Here is a 20,284-nt window from a genome sequence, read left to right on the forward strand (position 1 = left end):
TGCAAAATTTGGCTGCCAATTTAAATTCAGGATTAATATGATTCAACAATAGATGATACAGTTACAATCTAAAACTACCAATCCGCATATGAAATATACTCTGCTATTAATAATGTCCAACTTTTAGTTTTGCCAGTAATCTAAATGGCCAACAAAGACAACAATGCACCCGGAACAAATTGCAGAAGTGGTTATCATTCCACATTTCCACCTCAAAAAATGGCCTGTCAAAGAGACATATGCCTCTGGGAAGAAGAGACAAGTATAAGCAATGAAATCCATCATCTTCTATGATCCTGCCACCACAATCTTCTTTACTTGTTTAACTCTCTTAAAATCTAGGGGATAGTAATTTTTTTCTACTTCCCAAGCAATTTGAGACATCCCATTGAATGTTGATTTCACACCCTTCTCATCAGTCACTTCCCTAGGGAATGGAATCCGAATCTCATACATTCCACTTGGAGGTGAATACAGACGCATGTCGAAACCCAACCTATCAACCCACACCATTTTTGCCTCTGATACCTGCAGAAAAGCAATTATAATCAAGCCAACACGACACAAAACTTAAATCCATTACTGAGTGACGACAAAGGTACTTTTATCCCTCTAATCATGTTCACTCCATCGTTTCAAGAGAAGTTATTAAGAGCTACAATGATAAACACAAATTTTTGTATACCAAAATCATCTACAGAAAAATTCAGCTGATACTGATATATCCTATCCCTCTATCATTTTACACAAACACTTGACACATACCTTGATATAACAGACAGCTAGAGAGACCGAACGATAGCAATCAGGTTGAGTTGAGATTTACATGAGCACAAGCATAAAAGCTGTCATCGAAGCATATAAGAAAAGTATAAAACACCACTAGGCACAGTTAAAATTGGGTGGAGAAATCTTCTTTCATTGGCCAAGGTAATTAAGATTTAAGCATGAAAAAGATTATAAGATAGGCATCTCCCCAATCACACAGATTCCATGTCCTCATTTCCCTATCAGATATATGAAGATTCAAGACCGATCACAAGGCTCTACACAGAATTGACAGATATACCATTCCGATAGACAATTGTGTATCCCATAGCTTTTACCTCTGCTCCGTCACTATTCACACTGTACAGTGTACACAGTACCAAAGGTCAAAACTGATAAGATTCCTGTTACATCAATCATTTTTAACCAACAAAAGCGAATCTCAGTCCTCGCTCCTCTTAAGACAAATCAAAACCTAAGGAGACAACAGTTGCACACAGACCATGAGATCAATAAACTCTTGAAAAGGGAATAGCTTATTGAGGACTTTTTATCAATAGTCTAATGACAACAACCTATCTATGTATGTATTGGATACAGCTACATCTGATACCTCCACTTATGCATCCAATAAAGAAGCCTCATTGGAGGCATACGATTAAAGATTGAGGATTGTGGACAGCAGCCAACTTTCAAGACCTCATGGAAGATACTTGGGACTTGGTAGAACTCAAGCACGGTATACAAAGTTACAAATTATACACAAGCTTTTGTTGTTGGGATACTTTTGTTATAGGCAGCAGAACTCAAGTACTTTTAAAGCATAATTCAAAAGACTTAAACAATAAATAGAAACAAATTGAATTTTCATGCAAAGGCAAAAGAACCAATCTCCTTGCAATTACACAGATATAATCGCAAAAATCTAGCATCTATGTGCCCAAGTAACCAACTAAGATATGTAAACCAATTATGAGTTCAAATGGTGTACTTCACTTCACTTGTAAACTTCTCACCTCTTAAAGAATGTCAGGGCCACGTTAAAACATAACTATAGAATGGGAGAGAAGATATTTAAATGGAATGGGAGAGAAGATATTTAAAACATAACTATAGAATGGGAGAGAAGATATTTAAAAGATACTAGGATGGCCTAATAAAGAATAGCTTGGAATTTTTTTGACATACCAAGTAAATCACATAAAGAAGTCACCAGAGGCCATAGCATGAAATGGCTTGGGAAATATGTGCAAGTAAATGAAATGGTCAGATGAAAAACACTCTCCACTGAGAAGTAAGAACCTTGACACATGATTGCCATCTCACCCCTTTGACAAGAAATAAGCTTCTTGATATGTTAAAATTTGACTTAGACAAGGGATTTTTTAAATCACTATGGTTAGTCACCGAACAAGCTATTTGTTTGGGTGAGTAACACAGTATAAAAGTTCTTCGGAACTGAATAATTGCACATTAAAGACAAGTTTTGTATTTTCCTAGGACCACCATTCCACTTCTTTCACAATTTGGGAAGAGAGGGTTGGTTCACTTCACATGAAAACAAATTTTGCAATGCAAATTATGTGATTCTCTCAAGGATCCAGCTTACGGAATAGGAAGATACCTGGAATTGCAAATCTGCATAAATGCTGCAAAAGCGAAGCACATCTTCCATGTTGTTTGCATTGATCTCAGTCACAACCTTTTCTGCAATATCTCTTAGAGGATCTGGGTATGCATTTTTATAATCAGAAGATGTAACCCAAACACCATCCTGCAAATATAATGAGCAAAGGTTATGCATCTTAAAAATTCACATATGATGACATGAAATTCTCCATACCAAACTCCTCTTGGCGCTTACTATACAGTGTTTACAGTCCCAAGGAAATTAAGATACAAAGGTACAACCAACAATAATATGACCCACCACACCTCCTGAAAATCTTCTAGCTGCAGTATGCGGTCCACAGAGACAACATACAATAGGTCTTCATTAATCTCTTCCCCAAATCTCTTTTTCCACACTGAATGAAGCTTCTGCAGGATCAAACATAGCAAGTTATAGGTGTCTCCTTCAATTTAACAGTGAAACGGAAGAGGTTTGGCAAAAATTATAATTTACCTTTACTGTCGTTTTGTCATCAGGTTTATCCAAGCTACCTTGTATAGTACACTGTGGTGTCCTCAATCCACATTGCGGTAGCTGCATACATACGAGAACTCATCATCCACTCATCCTCTGATTACCAAGTCACTAATACAGAAACATATAACCACACTTCATAAAGTCCCGGCACCAAAATTAACTTTTGGATTCCATCATTTGCAAGTCAATCAGCAGTACACATCAAATTGCAGTCCTAAACTCCAAATTCAACCAACACAGCAAACCTCGCGGTGATTCCAATCTTCTATTTATCCTATTAAAAACTTATCACCTTCAACTAACTACCATTAAACCATAAAATCTCTAACAAAAACAACGAAAACCCGCCTCGATTCAGGTTGTTGATCATGTAATTCTGAGTACTAATATCAAATTTTATAAAACCAATTAATTTACAGAACTATCACTTTTGCTAATCAGATACACATTTGGATAAATAGAAACAAAATCATGAACCAACCAATCTAAATTCAGCTAATAATCATCTCACGCTGCAAACCCACAATTCAAAATTGAACAAGAACAAAAAAAACACCAGAATCTGAAGAATTAAACACAAACCTGAACATGAAGAGTAGACCTTTTATCAATAGAAAAATGTCGATTAGAGAGATTAGTGCACAAAATAGGGGTACCATCAGAATCAACTGTTAAACGAACACCAATACCAAGAGGCCAACCATCATGGGTCAAAGTAGAAAGAGTCCCAGATGAAGATAACTCCATTATAGTCCTTGAAACTTCAGCTGGGTAAGGTTTGATTTGGGTGGCTGTTGTTGATGATGATGATGATGGGTCTGAAGCTACTGAAATGGAGGAGCATTTTAGGGGGGATTTGCGAGATTTAGGAGAGAGAAAATTGAGGGGTTTTGAAGATGATTTGAGTTTCTGGGTTGGGAGATAATTTGAAGGGATAATGTGGGAAGAAAGAGATTGAGTTTGCAGTATCATTTTTGCAGAAATTGAAGATTACTGGTTAAGAAGGTTGAACAATGGTTTTGTTCAAAACTAGATTTTGGATGTGATGAATTGATGATGATGATTTTTTCGAGCCCTTGACATATCCCTGTATTTTCCGGGATCACTCCAAAATGTGCGCATCTTAGCTTATTATCGTTACTTTGTTGTAGTCTTGTAAGGACAAGAGATTTTCTCAAACGGAATTAATGTAGACGAGATTATGAATTTCGTTGATACGGAGTACAAAATCACGGAGTACTCGTATTTAGAGAGAATCGTTTTATTCATTTGGAAAGATTAATAGGGTAACAATATACTCGTAGTAAATAATTGATTGCTAATCTTGGATACCAACTTCGATACTTAATTTATCAATACGAGCAATACAAAGAAGTTGCTTTGACAATATAACAATACTTGAGTTCAACTGAAATCGCTATGAGTAGTAATTTGTGTTGATATATTCTTAGAGCATTTTTAAATTAGAAATGGCATGTATTGTTATTAACCAAAGTCATGTGTACCATGTAGTACTCCACTAGTTTCAAAATATTTGTAATAAAACCTTTTGGTACGCGTTTTATGTAAGATACTTGTACTCCGTATTAGAGAAGATAAATGGACAGAATTATCCAAAAACACTTTTACACGGACAAGAGGATGGATTGAGTAAAGATTTTAACTATTGTGTAACGCTTAAAAGTTGTTCATCAATTAACCCTTCACTAGTTACTTCTTTAAAATGTGTCACGTCTCACGAGGGTGTGTTACAAACTTGCAAGTAAATAGTAGAATTTAAACATATATATATATATATATATATATATATATATATATATATATAAACTCTGTATTAATGTATTATGTTGACTTTTTCGTATGGTATTACAAAATACTGTATATTTTTATGATTATATTGTTCACTGGTCCCCAATCCGGATTAGCCCTAAGGGTGAACCGGATGGAACACCCAAAAAAAAAAAAAAAAAAAAAAAAAGGAGGACTTAGGTTATGCAGTTGCTGAAATGCCTAGGCAAACGCTTTATATGATTGGTAAGCAAATTATTTTCAAAAATGTTATCAACAATAAGTCATGAATTTCAAAGCTGAAAATTTTAATGAGGGTTATTAAAATACATATACTACGTACATTATATTGAGGTTAATTATGAAGTGTGGACCTCCATATTTCTTAACCAAATTGTGCTGAAATACATTTAGCACAGGAAATTAATTTGCTGATATGTTTATACTTTGGTATCACTACATCAGGACTTCAGGAGGACACCATCCAGGGGCGGCAGAGAAGATTGCTATTCATTTGCTTTGAAGCAAAAATCTGGTATGACATAGACATTGTATATGCTTTGCAGTAATCATGAGTATTCAGGGCAACATAGAGTCAACGGCAAAGATAGGAAGCCTGCCTCAGAATGCAGGCAATCAGGGTGGCCAAGAACAAGGGTGATCATTCGCTTTGGAGAAAAAGTACAGGACAGTTATAATATACAGTAATCAAGAGTCATATATACCAAAACAGATAACTGAGGTGGCTATTAGTCGAGTTACTTGCACAATAACCTGCAAACGGGATCATATAGAAGCAGACACATCAAAATGCCACAACTAGTTTATCTAACAGTAAGCAGAGAGTAATAAGCTGTATGTAGAGTTGTAGACTTGAGCAATCCATAGGAGAAAAGCACCTACAAGATGTACTTTTTCACTGTACTTTGAAGAAATTGGAGAAGAGGCAGAAACATTGAGATGACAGCGAGGGAAAGGCTTCAACTTCTATACAGATGCCAATTGGTTTCCTATGTGAGTACAAGAGGATCAATGAAGTATATTAAGAAATTAATGGTGCTACTGGTTTCATTATGATTTATGGGTAAAAAGGATAAAGACGACCCCAAAATTACAATTTCATTTCGTTTCACCAATAAACATGACCCCCTTCTGCCCCACTTAAATTCTGCCCCGCCCTGACCTGACCCTTTTAAGATCCCAACCCTGAAATAGATAAACCGGGCCTGACCCTGTTACATATGAGCCGGAATAGGGTCATAACTAGGGTCCTGCCCCACTAAAAAGGTCTAAGGCACAAGGCATGTACTAGTATTATGCTCTAGAATGCCCCCAAACACGAGGACTCCAACTACCCAATTGCAGGAGATAAAACATAGAAACATATCCCACAATCTGCAGCCTATTAAAACTTGTAAGGGCACTAGTCAGGTAGCCCCTGCCAGTAGAGAAAACACGTCCTGAGCTCCTGAGCTATGATATAAATAGGTAGGTGTCCTTAATATGCTACAGTTTCAGTCATAACAACCTTATAAGATAGTTTTTTTCACACATACTTCATAAGATAGTTTGATATGCTCTCCAGATAGAATACCTACATGCCAACGACAAGAAATTAAATGTTGGTGCGTAAGGGGCTGTCAAAAGTTCAACATATTTGACAAATCGAAAGAATCATCTGTTTGTGAAAGACCAAATTGTAACACTCATATTTCACCCTACTAGAACAACAAAGCTCTCTTCAATGGCACAAATGGATGCCAAACAAAGGTGAGCTTATAACCTTTTCTTATTTTTCCGTAGTGTATAACATCAGTTTTTGCTCAGTATTAAGCAACATTTTCACAATATTTTCAACATCACACAAAGGCTACATACATGACACTTAAAATACAATGAAAAACTCATTGCAAAGAGCTTTCGAAAACACAATGAACATCAATCATCACTTGAATGATTTACATAATCAGAATATTTGCAACTTGAGCATATTATGAAAGCTTAAGAAGCTATAAACCTGATCATTATTGAAAAGGCTATCAAAGAAACATAAACTTTGCAGAACCTCTGTTTATAACATACCAAACAAGGCAAAAACATCAGGCTCCAATATTAAACAACTACATTGTACATTAGGCAAATTTTTCCTGGCCAAATTTATAGATTTCATTCAAACAACCAAGATGCAGTAAACAAAAATAGCAGTACAGCAATACCTCCATTAACTCGATCAAAGTCGAAAAAAATTATCTAATTTTAAAAGACTACCTTCTGTCATTGCAATCAACTAATTCATCCTCATTCCATGATCACTTTAGCTCCAACAGCTTTCATCTTCTCAATAATCTGCTCAGCTTCCTCCTTAGGCACACCCTTCTTAAAAATCGACGGCGTCTTCTCCACTAAGTCTTTAGCTTCCTTCAATCCAAATTCAGTAAATGCCCTAATCTCCTTAATAACCTTAATCTTCGAAGCCGCTTCGAATGATTCCAATTTCAATTCAAACACAGACTTCTCTTCCTTCTTCTCCTCCTGAGCATCCCCACCAGGCGAACTCGCCGCCATTTGAGCTAACCCAGCAGCAGCCCCAGGATTCAACACCCCAATAACAGGAACTTCATCTTCTTTCATTCCCATTTTCTTCATCAAAATTGTCCCTAATTCAGCTGCTTCTACCAATGTGAGAGATGAAACCTCATCAACTAGCCTAAAAACACGATCACTCGGTGGGCTACGGTGGGATGTTGGATCAAATTTTGATGGGTCATAATCTGCTGGGAGTTTTCTGGGATCAATTTCAACTTCTTCAAATTCCTCTTCTTGTAATGCAGGTTGAGCATAAGTGCGATAAACCCAGGTAGAATTAAGGGTTTTTGAAGAAATTAGGGATGAAATGTAGGGTTTTGGAATTAACCCAGTTGGGATTTGTTGCCTTAATCTCAAAAATAAACTCATTTTATGATATCAAATTGTAAGATCTGAAGAACCCTAATCCCTAATTTGAGATTGAGGAGAGAGAGAAAATCGGTCGGAAGTATGAAAATTAGAGGGTTTGCAACATTGATTTGAAGAAATGGGTACTGGTAATTTCTAGCAGAGTGACAAAGTTGGTGAAAGTTCACAAAATAAAATGGGGGTTTGAAGAAGACGATGCCCTAAACCCTCCAAATTTTTTGCTGGATTTTCATGAAGCTTTGATATGTCCCTTTTTTTTTTTTACAACATTTTTTTGTATAATGGTAAATAATAAAATCATAAAATGCTTAATGCCTGTTAATAATTGAGAGTGTTTTTTTTTTTTTTTTTTCTAATTTTTTTTCTAATGTTTTTTTTTCTTAAAAAAAAAATCAAGAATCCTTCCCTACATGGGTTAGTCCTAATGTATCAGAAAAAAGAATAAAAATAAAATAGAAGAATTACAAACATAAGATCCATACTTAACTCAAAAAAAAAAAAAAAAAATAAATAAAATAAATCACATCACTCCATTAGATATCCAATCTGTTACGTGATTTATCTCTTTGTAGACGTGCTGAATACTCCAATTGTGCAACCGAGAAAGGAAAGAACGAGTGTCTTGGTAACATGTGTAATTTGCCAAGGTAATTCCCAAATGTCTTTTATTGAGTTGATGACTAATCGGTTATCACCTTCGATATCAATGAGTGCCACATTGAAGAGCTAGTTGGACACCTTAATGAAGAGCAATAGATTCCGCTATAATTATTTTGGCGTTCCGAGGTTAAACATAGATGCTTGATGAATGCTCTACTCCTATCTCTAGTGATAAGTTTGAAGAAGTTGCTAGGAGGGGTCTTCTATGATATAAGAATGGATGATAGAAAGTATTGACTATGAGAAGAATGATTATGAGATCTCGAAATGGGAGAACCCTTAGAGTAAAAGGTATTTATGAGACTTTTTTGGTGCCATTCATTGAACGCAAATTGCGCTCAGTAGTAAATTCTAAAGATGTCTAAGGTTTCATTACGGAAGATAATAGCATTCCACTCTTTTTAATATACATATTTCATATTTTGGTCAATTTTAGAAACGAGGTTGAGCCATCCAACAATTTTTTTGATAAGGGAATGTTTCAAATTTCCTTGGTTCTAATGCAACTGAGAGCCTGAGAAAGATGATCAATTGTTTCATTTTGCAAATTGCATAAAAGACGAATGTTGAACGGGATTATGTTTCTTTTGTGAAGAGTGTCTCAAACACCTAACTTCAAGTTTGAGATTATGAGCGAGTTAATTGCCTCACTTAACTGAGAAGTTTCCATGTGTAATGAGCCCCACAAAAGGGGTGTCCATCTCATTGAGAGGTAGTGGAATGCCCATAACTTGGGCTGTGATGTCAAGGAAGAAGAGCCCTTAATTTTTGTCTATCCCAAAGTATTTTTTCCAATAAAGTTTACAAGATTGATGCTTCAAATGCAACCTGGCTCAATCAAGCTTCCAAAATAAAATGAAAGATCCAAGCAACGAAAAATAGTAAGCATGAACGTTTGTCGATAATATGAAACTGACAGAATTGCATATCAATCAAGCATGAATCACTGGAGAGAGCCATACATGAAGGTTGGATGCTACATTGGGTTACAACTTACAACACTTGCAAGGCACAAGAAGCAACAAAATTGATGCCTTTTGCAAGGGTGTAACTGTGTTAGTAGGTTTCCTTTGTATAATACAATATAAACTTGATATTGACACTCTTCATTCAACCCATATTCATCACAACAACCTTCATACAACTCTGAGATGGTCAGCATGCTCAAGGGTACGAAGAAACGGATAAAAAGCTGCAGTTTCTACAGGTGGATTTTATCTGGAAGCAGCAACAATTTTTTGCCATCAGAGTATCCAGAATTGCTGACATCTAGCTACCATCTCCATTAGACACAGAATAATCTTTCACCATTAAGATTTCACCACAAAGCTTCTTGGGTATTTGTTCCAATGCTAGGCCCTCCTGCCATACCTGTCCAACCTTAACCCCAGGTCCAAGATGACGGACATATATGACAACCTGATCATTGAAGGGCCATGGATGTTTGGCTGCAAATAGAAAGAACCTCAAAGGCTAAAACTGAGGATTGATTATTCAACATGAAATACTCAGAAGATAAACCATGCATTGAGCAGTAAAAGAGATTATATCTGTTAAACACATGAATACATGATCTGATGATCACCAACTGCTTTGCTACAGAACTACACAATATGGCACAGTGGCACTACAAAATTTTTTGAAACACCACCATTAAGAAACAAAGTTGGACCCAGAATCCCAGATATAAGAAGAATAGAGAAAATAGGTTAATGCAAGTTTGCTTAGAGTGACAAGAATCAATTCATGCTAGTCATGCAGGTCACTTGAAAAGCTTATGCAATGAAAGAATGGAGAGACGGTAGAATAGAAAATGCAATACAAACAAATAGATATCCAACTATAAAAAGTATGTTGATATTGCCACACAAATAGAAAATAAAGTAGCACTAACATCCAAATTGAAGTTACATAATTAGTGGAATATCAATGCATGTTTGCATGAGAATTAGTAATCTCACCTGGCATTGGGAAACCTTCTGGATAATCATTGAGATTTAACAATCCATCTCCAAACTCATAAGCTAAATCACATGGCTGTTCAGTAGGCATTACTTCATTAACTTCTTTTACAGTAAAATACAGTGGACTGGAAGATGTTGCCATTCGAGCCAGTAGCGACACACCTGCATTTGCACTTGCACTTAAATTATTTAAAAAAACAGCATATACACCAGACTGCAATGGAAACCTAAAGTGTACATTAGCAATGATTAAGAATCATACGATTGCTGACTACAGGGCCTTATTCACTGAAAACTAAGGAATTGGCTGGAAACAGGAGCACAATAAACCAATCAGATTATGAATCGGTTGTGGTAGATGCAAATATGGGCCCTGGTGCGAAGGCAATGATGTAAGATTGAAGAAGCACATCTCAAGTCTTACTCTAGTTTTACAATCATTGAATCTTAAACTTACCTATCTGTAGACAGTTGTAGCATGCAAAAAGATTTGTCCAGCATAAATGTTAGTGGCAAAAGCACCGGCTTCATCTATGTTAACATTTATCCCTAGATGAAACTAAATTTGTCTGGGATAGTTGTTTAATAGCAATAGAATTCGTCTTAGCCTCTTAAACTGGTCAATACAGAAATCTTAAAGCTTCTTCCTAAATTTAGGTAGATAATGCAGATACCACAACCATATAACATGGTTTAGCCGTTTAGCACATCTTATTTTTTTCATTGTCATAGCTTTATGACTTTCCTACTTCAAGTATTATAGGAAAGTAATTGAGTTGGAATTACTGATATATAGACAAAAGTCAAACAGTAGATATTAGTCCTGTTTGATCAGAAAACTGTAATTGAAATCTAGAACAGGGGAAGTGGCTATTTCCATTTTCCCAAACTATGTCCCTAGTCCGCAAATAAAAAAGAATACAAGGAATGGGCAGATAGAAATAAGCCAGGTAGAAATTATAACTTCGGTGTATTTTTTCTTTAGTTAGGGATTCAAAATATTCTCAATTAAAGTGCAGCTCAAGCCGATTATGTTGGACTGCTTTCACTAACATTTAGAAAGCAAATTATTCCTTTGTAATACTGAAGATTTTGCAAGCAGAATGAGAATGATCTTCCACAATCAAGGTAAGAAATTCTTACCAATAAGTCTTCCATATATGTTTCCATCTTTACGAAATAATGCCTAGCATAGCAGAACAATGCATAATTCTGGAATCAGAATTCAACAATGTACAAAGCTCCAAACAAGAAAGGGAGATAGAAAGTGCGTAGACTGATTAGAGAACTCACCATCTGCAAATATTTGATTAATCCAAGAGGCATTGGACCTATTATTTGTTGTTTGAAAAGCAGTCAAAAATTTCTCCCAAGTCACAATAAGAATCAAGATAACACTCAGCACATTAAAAAAAGCTAAAGCCAGATAGAAACCTCCACTTTTACGGCAATTCCAGAATTCAAGTGACAATGCATCATTTTCACCAGACAACAAATTAGAAGAGCTCATCTTAGCTAACTTCGCATCATTGTAGCGCCCTCCAGCAACCTCCCAAGCAGCTAATATAAGCCTGCATTATTCCATACAATTGTCAACAAGAGCAGAAGACATAGAAAACTACATATGAAGCAAGATATAATCAAAATGCAACTATGCAAGAGGTGTTCAAGTATAGCTCCTCAAAATGCTTCCACAAACACAAATCAAATTAGAGACCAACAAAACAAAAAGTGGCAACAAAATTAGAGATCGAAACAAGGCAATCGAGTCAAACCTAGGATTCAGGAGGTATAGTAAACGATGCCGTCTTTCTTCCGGGATTTCCGAAATCTTCTTCCTAGTAATAAAGAAACATTAAAAAACATAAAAGACTTAATATAATACTATATGCATATTAAAACCCATCATCAAACCATAGTTTTCAAACAAAATTAGTCATTCCCAACTGCACTACACTACTGCACTTCAATCATAACAAATCATCCAATTAAAATAATTAATCTTGTCAAACTATTTACTTAAACTGAACAGTCAAGAAGAAAAACAACCAAATAATGCAAATGATACCTCACAAATTCACAATTACAACAAACAAAAAAGGGATTAAATTTAGCAAATACAATTACATTATATAGGATACAATTAAGGAAATTACCAGAGATATGAAGCAGGATTGTAAGAAGAAGGGTCTAAAGGAATGAGTTCTTTAGGAGGGTCAAGAAATGTGACAATATCTTGTTCATCCAAATACACCCTTTTACCATCAGGCAGTATTTCAGAGGGTTTTTCATCCCAAGATGTCGTATTGAATGCCTTTGCCCCATTTACTGCCTTAATTTTTGCTTCAAATTTGTGTTTTTTGAACAACGGAAACTTCCGAACTGATTAATCACAGCAGAATTAGCAAATTACCCAGACATTCAATTGTAGAGTGAGAGAGTTAAGATGATACCTTTAGGGAAGAACTGAAGTGGGTAGTTGATGAATTGGCGGGAATTTGAAGAGGAGCCATTGAAAAGTGCTGGGTTGAGGAAGTGGCAGTTGCAGGTTGAGGAAGAAGGTGAAAAAGTTGCTGCCATTTTTGGGGGTTTAATTTTGGTGGGGTTTAAGGAGGTTTAAGATTAGGAATAGGATGAATCATGTATGTGTTTGGGTTACAAGGTGGAGTTGGCTCAGTTTAGCAACATTGGCTCGACTTGAATCATCCAAGTAATCCGATAATTAAAAGTTTTGGAACTACAATATAGCTTTGTCATCTCTATAGATTGACTAAGGGTATGTTCACTTCAACTTAATTTCAGCTCAGTTCAGCTCTAATCAATTCAATTCAGTTTAGCTCCAATCAGTTCAATTCAGTTCAGTTCTGTTCAGCCCCCAATTTCCTTCTTTCATAAAATATTCATTTCAGCTCAGTTTAGTTTTGTTCAGTTTCATTCAGTTCAGTTCATTTCAATAAATGTGAATAGTACCTAAACAATTAAAGTAAAAATCTATAATGTTGTACAAGTTAGACCAAAATTGATCTATGTATGTTGTATATTTGTACGGAGTAATAAATTAATACAAGTGATGGTCCAATTTGACTTATTCACTTAAAGCTAAATAGAATGACTCGTTAGATGTCATCTATTATCTTAGTGCGAATTGAATCAGATTGACAAGAACTAATCTTGATATGGAACATCAAATGGCCTATTTGTCATAAGATAAAATGTAAGTTTAAAATTTAATAACTTAAAATTAGTTCAAGTTTTTCTAGAAAATAGTCAAATAAGATAAATTAAGATAAATCAATATTAACGAAATATTATTAACCCAATCTAAACAACTCGATTATAAACAAACCTTCCACATATCTCATAACCAAGACTAGATTCAATTATTCTACAACTATTGAAAATTATTCCTATCAGGCTATCCTGGACTTCCCCAAATAACCTCACTTTATTCTCACTTTCTATAAACTCTTCCAACACCATTAATGCCTCATTTTCCCTTCTTTTAAACTCTTGTCAAACAAACACACAAAAAACAGTCTTTTTAGTCAACTGTTCTCTCTCTCCTCTAATACTTCTCCGGCGCCGGAAAATATGTCGGCGGTAGATGGGTTCCGACCACTTAATGAAACATCATTGGTTGAGTATATAAAAGCAACCCCTTCTCTGTCTTCAATACTTGGTGATTCCGACAACTTTCAGATCAAAGAAGTTGGAGATGGTAACCTTAATTTTGTCTACATCGTTGTCTCCCCTTCTGGTTCTGTTGTCATCAAACAGGTAAAAATGATTAATTTTTATTACTTTTGTTTACTGTAGATTATAAAGTTTTGAACTTTATTGTTGGAATAATTGTTTGTTGTAATGGGTGAATGTTTTTTGTTAGGATTATTTAGTATTGTTCTGTAATTTTACGACATTTGATGATTACATGAATTTAATTGCATAAATAGAAGTTGTGAAATCATGTGTTGTTGAAATGTGAAATTAGTCAATTACAATAGTAAGTAATTGCAAGGTGTGATTTATCTCAATACATTGTTGGAACAATTGAATAAGGTTTATCAAACACTTACTCTCTGTTCGGAATTCGGAAATAGTTGTGTATGTATACTATTTTGACATGTTCGGAAAAGGTGATAGGATCATACACTAAATTTTGGTGTAATTGTGGCAAATCTATCTAATGAGGGTTAAGGAGAATGTTAGACGAAGTATACTTTTGGGAGTAAAGGGGTGTTTATTTTTACTTTTTAGTAGAAATATGGGAATTTGTTAGTGTTCCATTCCTAATGTAATGGGTGGAGAAAATGAGTTTTGTTGTATTATGCTAAACCTTATGCTTGAAAAATTACTTTTAAAATAAGAAAATTGTGAACAAAATAAGCAGGCAATGAATAAGATATTAGCACTGTGAATCTGTAGAAAGATCATTTTATCCTGAGAATTGGACTAATTTTTGTACCATCGATGAACTCAACTATTTTTGTTGATTCTGTACATTGCTATTTTAGATAGGGGTACTGTTGTTGGCTGTGTGATTATCTTGTCTCTCATAATAAACTAAGGAATTACTTATTTTATCCTGAGAATGGAATTTGTGTACCCTCGCGATGAACTCAACTATTTTTGTTGATTCTGTACATTGCTATTTTAGAATAGTGGTATTGTTGTTGGCTGTGTGATTATCTTATCTCTCGTGATAAACTAGGGAATCCAATACTAATATGTGGCGTTGTAGGCACTTCCTTACATACGCTGCATTGGCGAATCATGGCCAATGACAAAAGAACGTGCTTATTTTGAGGCGGTGACATTGAAAGAACATGGTCGCTTGTGTCCTGCTCATGTTCCAGAGGTTTATCACTTTGATCGTCTAATGTCTTTGATTGGCATGCGTTATTTGAAGCCTCCACACATCATCCTTAGAAAGGGTTTGATTGCTGGAGTTGAATATCCATTGCATTCAGAACACATGGCAGAATATATGTCAAGGACTTTGTTCTATACCTCTCTTCTTTATACTACCACTACGGAGCATAAAAAAAGAGGTACATGCTTTTCTTTTTGCTGTTCTGTTTTATTGTTCCTTGTGGTTTTCATTCGACAATGCCATTTGCTGATTCATTTTATTTGGAACAAAATTTATTGATTTCTTATACCACTCCTGTTTCTGTATAAACCTAGTACTATAAGTCAAATTTGTTTCTTTATGGCTGCCTCTTACTCTTACTTCAATTAATTGCTCTACAATATTGTCAAACTCTATGCTACTCAGAGTTGGGTAATTGTATGTGTCAAATGCCACTACATAATATTTATGAAAAAATTTCGTGTATTTGATCCAAATTGAAGTGTTTAGCGTCTGTGTTGAAGATCTGACAAGGGTGCTTGATAAGAATTGAAGATTTTGAGTAACCCAGGTTGATATTGAAGATTCTACTGTGGTTTTGTATGCTATTTGAGTTCTGAGTTAGTACATGTTTCCAAGGATAGATCAAATCTCGTGATTCTCATCCATCATTGTGTATATTTTGACATTTATCTTCTGTTGGTCTTACGTCTATCGAAATGCATCCTTCCTCAGTATAATTAATGGTTTTTGCAGTTGCTGAGTTCTGTGGAAATGTGGAGTTGTGCCGGCTTACTGAGCAGGTTGTATTCTCTGATCCGTACAAGGTATCTGAGTATAACCGTTGGACTTCTCCTCACCTTGATCGTGATGCCGAGGCTGTTCGTGATGACAATGATTTGAAGCTTGAAGTTGCTCAGATGAAATCCAAGTAAATGTTCTGTCTGAACAGAATAATGCTTTTTAAATAATGCTTTTTAAAAAAAGTTCTTTTATGGTATGATCCATTTTAGAAGAAGCGTGAGTTAATTATTGCTCCTTGTTACAGGTTCTGTGAAAGAGCACAGGCTCTTATTCACGGAGATCTCCACACTGGTTCTGTCATGGTCACTCAGGATTCAACTCAGGTGATTGATCCAGAATTTGCCTTCTATGGGCCGATGGGATTTGACATAGGAGCTTATCTGGGAAACCTTATTTTGGCCTTCTTTGCTCAAGATGGACATGCAAATGAAGAGAATGACCGAAAGGTTAGCTCAATCTATCTACTCATTGTTTTTCCTTGTCTACTTGTTGCTCTGGGATGTATTATTGCCTATGATCCTTGGAGGATCAACGTACTGAAACTCTGAGGATAATTTTACATTAGCTTGCCAGGCAATATAAGGATTATACTTTTGGCAAAGACTGCAAAGTCTGAGTTGCAGTGGTGGGAACTGGTATTGGGGAGATAAAGAAATGTAGCCTATTCTGAAGTATGATAAGATAAGCCTTGCAGAGTTGTAGTCCTCTGGAGCATCTCTTAGTTGACAACAAGCATATTTTTACCTTTCCTAATGTGTTGGAGAGAAATAGATATTGAGCTGAGAAATAGTGGATCTTTAACATACATAGGCTTAAAGCATTGTTTGGTAGATGCCGAGTTTAGAACTCTCATTTATCTGAAAACTTCTAACATATCTGCAAGTATTATGTTTCATAGTTTATTTTCTTCATCGTCATCCTTTCAATAGATGGATATTGGATATATTCTTTCTGACTGTGATTCACTGAGTTGTGTTGGAATTTACAAATGTGCAGAAACATCTAGGTTAACTAAAGTGTAGCATCATAATATTATTATAGCTTTTCTAGACTGTTAATACTGAATTGAATCATTAGCTTTACAGTAGTGTTTAGAGATCAATGATGGAGGAAAAGGAAAGATTAGGTGGCAAGCTGATAATGAATTCATCACACTCCTTTCCACTGTTATCTCCTTAAATCTTCTGTCTAAAGTCTAAACGCTTTATTTTGTAAGCCCTTTTTTTTTTTTAAAGACATTAGTTTTGTAAACTTTCTGAACGCTACTTTATGACTAAATTTAATTTTATTTTCCCAATCTTTATTTCCTTTTTGCTTGCTTTCTTCGTGAAGCTTGCAAGATTGCTTCGGCACCCTTCACACCCTTTGTATTTTCCCCTTGGCCTGATCTGACTGAGCAGGGAGTGAAGTTTGTTATTTGATGGGAGACAAGCCCTTTGGATTGATTGGCTCACTTTACTGATAAACTTTTGCGGGAAGTTTGTCCACTCGGGCAAATTATTTTTAATCTTATATAAGTAGTGTGTATTCTGGCTTATATCAATTAGATTTTACAGCTTTGATCCATTTCAAAAGTACAACGCCTAAGCGTTATGCTAGGCGTTGTACTTTAATCCACTGAGAATAAATTGCACTTTTTCATTTATTCCTTGGTATGTTTTTTATTTTGCTTCATTGTGGAATCAGAAAATCCAACTACATTTTTTAAAAAAAAAATTCTGTTGGTTTTTTTTAATCTTCAATGTGTTTCATAGGCTTACAAGAGATGGATCCTCAAAACTCTCGGTGACACTTGGAATCTATTCCACCAAAAATTTATCGCTCTTTGGGATGAAAACAAGGATGGACCTGGTGAAGCATATCTTCCACAGATTTATAACAATCCTGATGTTCAGAAACTCGTGCAAACAAAGTATATACAAGATTTGTTCCATGATTCTCTAGGATTTGGCTCTGCCAAAATGATAAGGTGAGTTTAACCCATTGTTTTTTTTTTTAGCCTGTTAGTGCTTCTTTACGACAGGATTACCTTTAAATTAATCTCTTTTGTGATCTGGATGGATGAACATACAATGATCATCTTCCAATTTTTGTGTTATACAGGAGAATCGTTGGTGTGGCACATGTTGAGGACTTTGAATCAATTACTGATGCTTCCAAACGAGCTGACTGTGAGAGGAAGGCGCTCAACTTTGGAAAAATGCTCATGAAGAAACGCAGGAATTTTGCTTCTATTGATGAAGTAATCACAGCTATACAGGAGGTTGATTCATAATTTGTTGATGTTGCATCACGCACAAGTTCATAGATGTAATTTTAGGAATAATCGATGAGCTTCTTTGAGGTTGATAGTCTACAAGACTACAACTCTGTTGATCGTATTAATACATCGAGTGAAGGAAACAATACAACTCATGAGTGAGTAAGTTTATATTTCTCTCCTAGTTTCATGGTTTCCCTTTTGATTTAGCATATTTCGGCAAAGATGCATGTATAGTTGAACCTTGAACGCCTCATAATTTATCCGTAAACGTAACTACAAGTACCCTTATAGTAAAAATACTTCGTATTGTAGAATTTTGCCTATAAACAATTTTTTTTTAACCTTTATAATTGTTTTGAGAGTTCTTATCAACTTTTCTAATTGACTTAGACATAACGAGGTTAGGAGTAAAGATTAAATTCATCAAATGAGTTGAGAAAAAAATGTCGTTACTTATAAAGTAATACTGTAGTTTTGTTTTGTAATCTAAAGTGAGATATGAATCTTCAAAAGTACGATAGGGCCGCTTCAATCTATCAAGATTTGCCAAATTGAGCTCTATGTCTCTACTCATGGCTTGACTGGCTTCTTGCACTGAATTCCATGAACCTTTCCCTCCGTCCCATAATATAGTTACGGTTGTCCTATTTTGGACATTCAAAATGTTGTTTTTATTTCTATTTTTTTATAGTATGTAAAGACTATTATACCCTTGTGAGAGTGAAGACTAGCTCAAGTGGTTAGAGCTTCCTTTCTGATTCTAGGAAATTATGAGATCGATTCCCATCACCCGTCCTTGTAACTCTCTAAACAACAACAACAAAAAATAAATAAATAAAATAAAATAAAATAAAATATTGTTTTTCCCTAAATCAAAATTATACTCTTACTTCCGTTTTCAAAATAAATAAATAAATAAATAAAATTATACTCTTACTTCTACATATTAACCAAAAAAGTAATACCCAGTAGATTTTAGAATTCAAAGTCATAAAAAAAAGAAAAAAATAAAGAAATATTCTAAGATTAGTACATAGGTTAGATTAAAGAGATAAAAATACAACTAAATTGCAATACATTTTGGTTGGACATTCACAATTGTGTTGAATAGAAAGGCACTTTATGTTGTTGAGGAAAGAACGTGGATGACAAACATAATCATTGAGAAAAACCTTTGTATTTGAATAAATTATATAAATGTAGTACTGTCAAAACGGTTTGACAGTTCGGTTTCGGTTCGGTTTGAAATCGGTTCGGTTTGAAATCGGTTCAAAAGTCTTACGGGTCGGTTTCAGTTCGGTTTAAATAATTATCGGTTCGATTCGGTTTCGGTTTATTCGAACCACGGTTTAAATTTGGTTCGGGTTGTATACGGTTCGGGTAGTAAACGGTTCGGTGCAGACGGGTTGCGGTTTGTTAACGGTTCGGTGTAAACGGTTTTTATCCCAGTTTAAATTCGGTTCGGGTTGTAAACGGTCCGGGTAGTAAACGGTTCGGTGCAGACGGGTTGCGGTTTGTTAACGGTTCCGAGTAAACGGTTTTTATCCCGGTTCAAACAGTTTCGGGTTAGAAACGGTTCGGTTCTTTTTTGTTTCAGTTTTATTTTAGTTCGGTTCGTTAACGGGTTCGGTTCTTAATTAGTCAACAAGACTGTTAATCAAGACTCGTTTATCATTATATATTTGCATAAAGTTATATATGAAGATATTACAAAGTAGTTTTATTTGTATAATGAAAGAAAACATTAATGAATAAGAAGGTAATATTGATTCTTCTTTCAATCGATTATACATATACATAGCATCTAACCATCTCATATTCTCATAGTTAAATATTTATTAGTATAAAGGGATGAGAATCATAAGATTATTATATTTTTGTATATCCTTTACTGGTTTACCCCTGAGGCTTAAGTCATTAATTAATAATTACTAATTTCTTAATTAGACTAACAAGTTAATAAGAAAGAGTAACTTTTAACTTGAGTCTAATAGATCAAATACTGAAATGCTATTAGTATATTACCGAGTAGGATGGTCTACTACACTGTTAATTAATCTGTTATGCAATTATGCTAAATTGAT

The 20,284-nt window shown here is 35.0% G+C and overlaps 4 protein-coding genes across 4 annotated transcripts; 1 reads left to right on the plus strand and 3 right to left on the minus strand.

Annotated features, from left to right (window-relative positions):
• LOC110726667 (glutamyl-tRNA reductase-binding protein, chloroplastic-like) lies at window positions 1-4,067 on the minus strand. Its single transcript, XM_021906139.1, has 5 exons — window positions 3,500-4,067; window positions 2,894-2,974; window positions 2,704-2,808; window positions 2,393-2,542; window positions 1-528 (listed from the first exon to the last, which is right to left on the minus strand). The coding sequence occupies exons 1-5, from the start codon at window positions 3,887-3,889 to the stop codon at window positions 289-291; spliced, it is 966 nt and encodes a 321-aa protein (XP_021761831.1). The 5' UTR covers window positions 3,890-4,067; the 3' UTR covers window positions 1-288.
• Window positions 4,068-6,706: 2,639 nt separating this feature from the next.
• On the minus strand, window positions 6,707-7,993 carry LOC110726669 (50S ribosomal protein L7/L12-like). Its single transcript, XM_021906141.1, has one exon. The coding sequence runs from the start codon at window positions 7,658-7,660 to the stop codon at window positions 7,004-7,006; it is 657 nt and encodes a 218-aa protein (XP_021761833.1). The 5' UTR covers window positions 7,661-7,993; the 3' UTR covers window positions 6,707-7,003.
• Window positions 7,994-9,222: 1,229 nt separating this feature from the next.
• On the minus strand, window positions 9,223-13,034 carry LOC110726668. Its single transcript, XM_021906140.1, has 8 exons — window positions 12,738-13,034; window positions 12,441-12,666; window positions 12,060-12,122; window positions 11,719-11,855; window positions 11,578-11,615; window positions 11,428-11,470; window positions 10,282-10,446; window positions 9,223-9,768 (listed from the first exon to the last, which is right to left on the minus strand). The coding sequence occupies exons 1-8, from the start codon at window positions 12,862-12,864 to the stop codon at window positions 9,590-9,592; spliced, it is 978 nt and encodes a 325-aa protein (XP_021761832.1). The 5' UTR covers window positions 12,865-13,034; the 3' UTR covers window positions 9,223-9,589.
• A 601-nt stretch (window positions 13,035-13,635) lies between these two features.
• On the plus strand, window positions 13,636-18,497 carry LOC110726670 (methylthioribose kinase-like). Its single transcript, XM_021906142.1, has 6 exons — window positions 13,636-14,061; window positions 15,023-15,332; window positions 15,890-16,064; window positions 16,182-16,383; window positions 17,692-17,906; window positions 18,041-18,497. The coding sequence occupies exons 1-6, from the start codon at window positions 13,876-13,878 to the stop codon at window positions 18,210-18,212; spliced, it is 1,260 nt and encodes a 419-aa protein (XP_021761834.1). The 5' UTR covers window positions 13,636-13,875; the 3' UTR covers window positions 18,213-18,497.
• The last annotated feature ends 1,787 nt before the right edge of the window (window positions 18,498-20,284 follow it).

This window comes from Chenopodium quinoa, unplaced genomic scaffold (assembly GCF_001683475.1).
Source record: "Chenopodium quinoa cultivar QQ74 unplaced genomic scaffold, ASM168347v1, whole genome shotgun sequence".
Taxonomy (NCBI): Eukaryota; Viridiplantae; Streptophyta; class Magnoliopsida; order Caryophyllales; family Amaranthaceae; genus Chenopodium; species Chenopodium quinoa.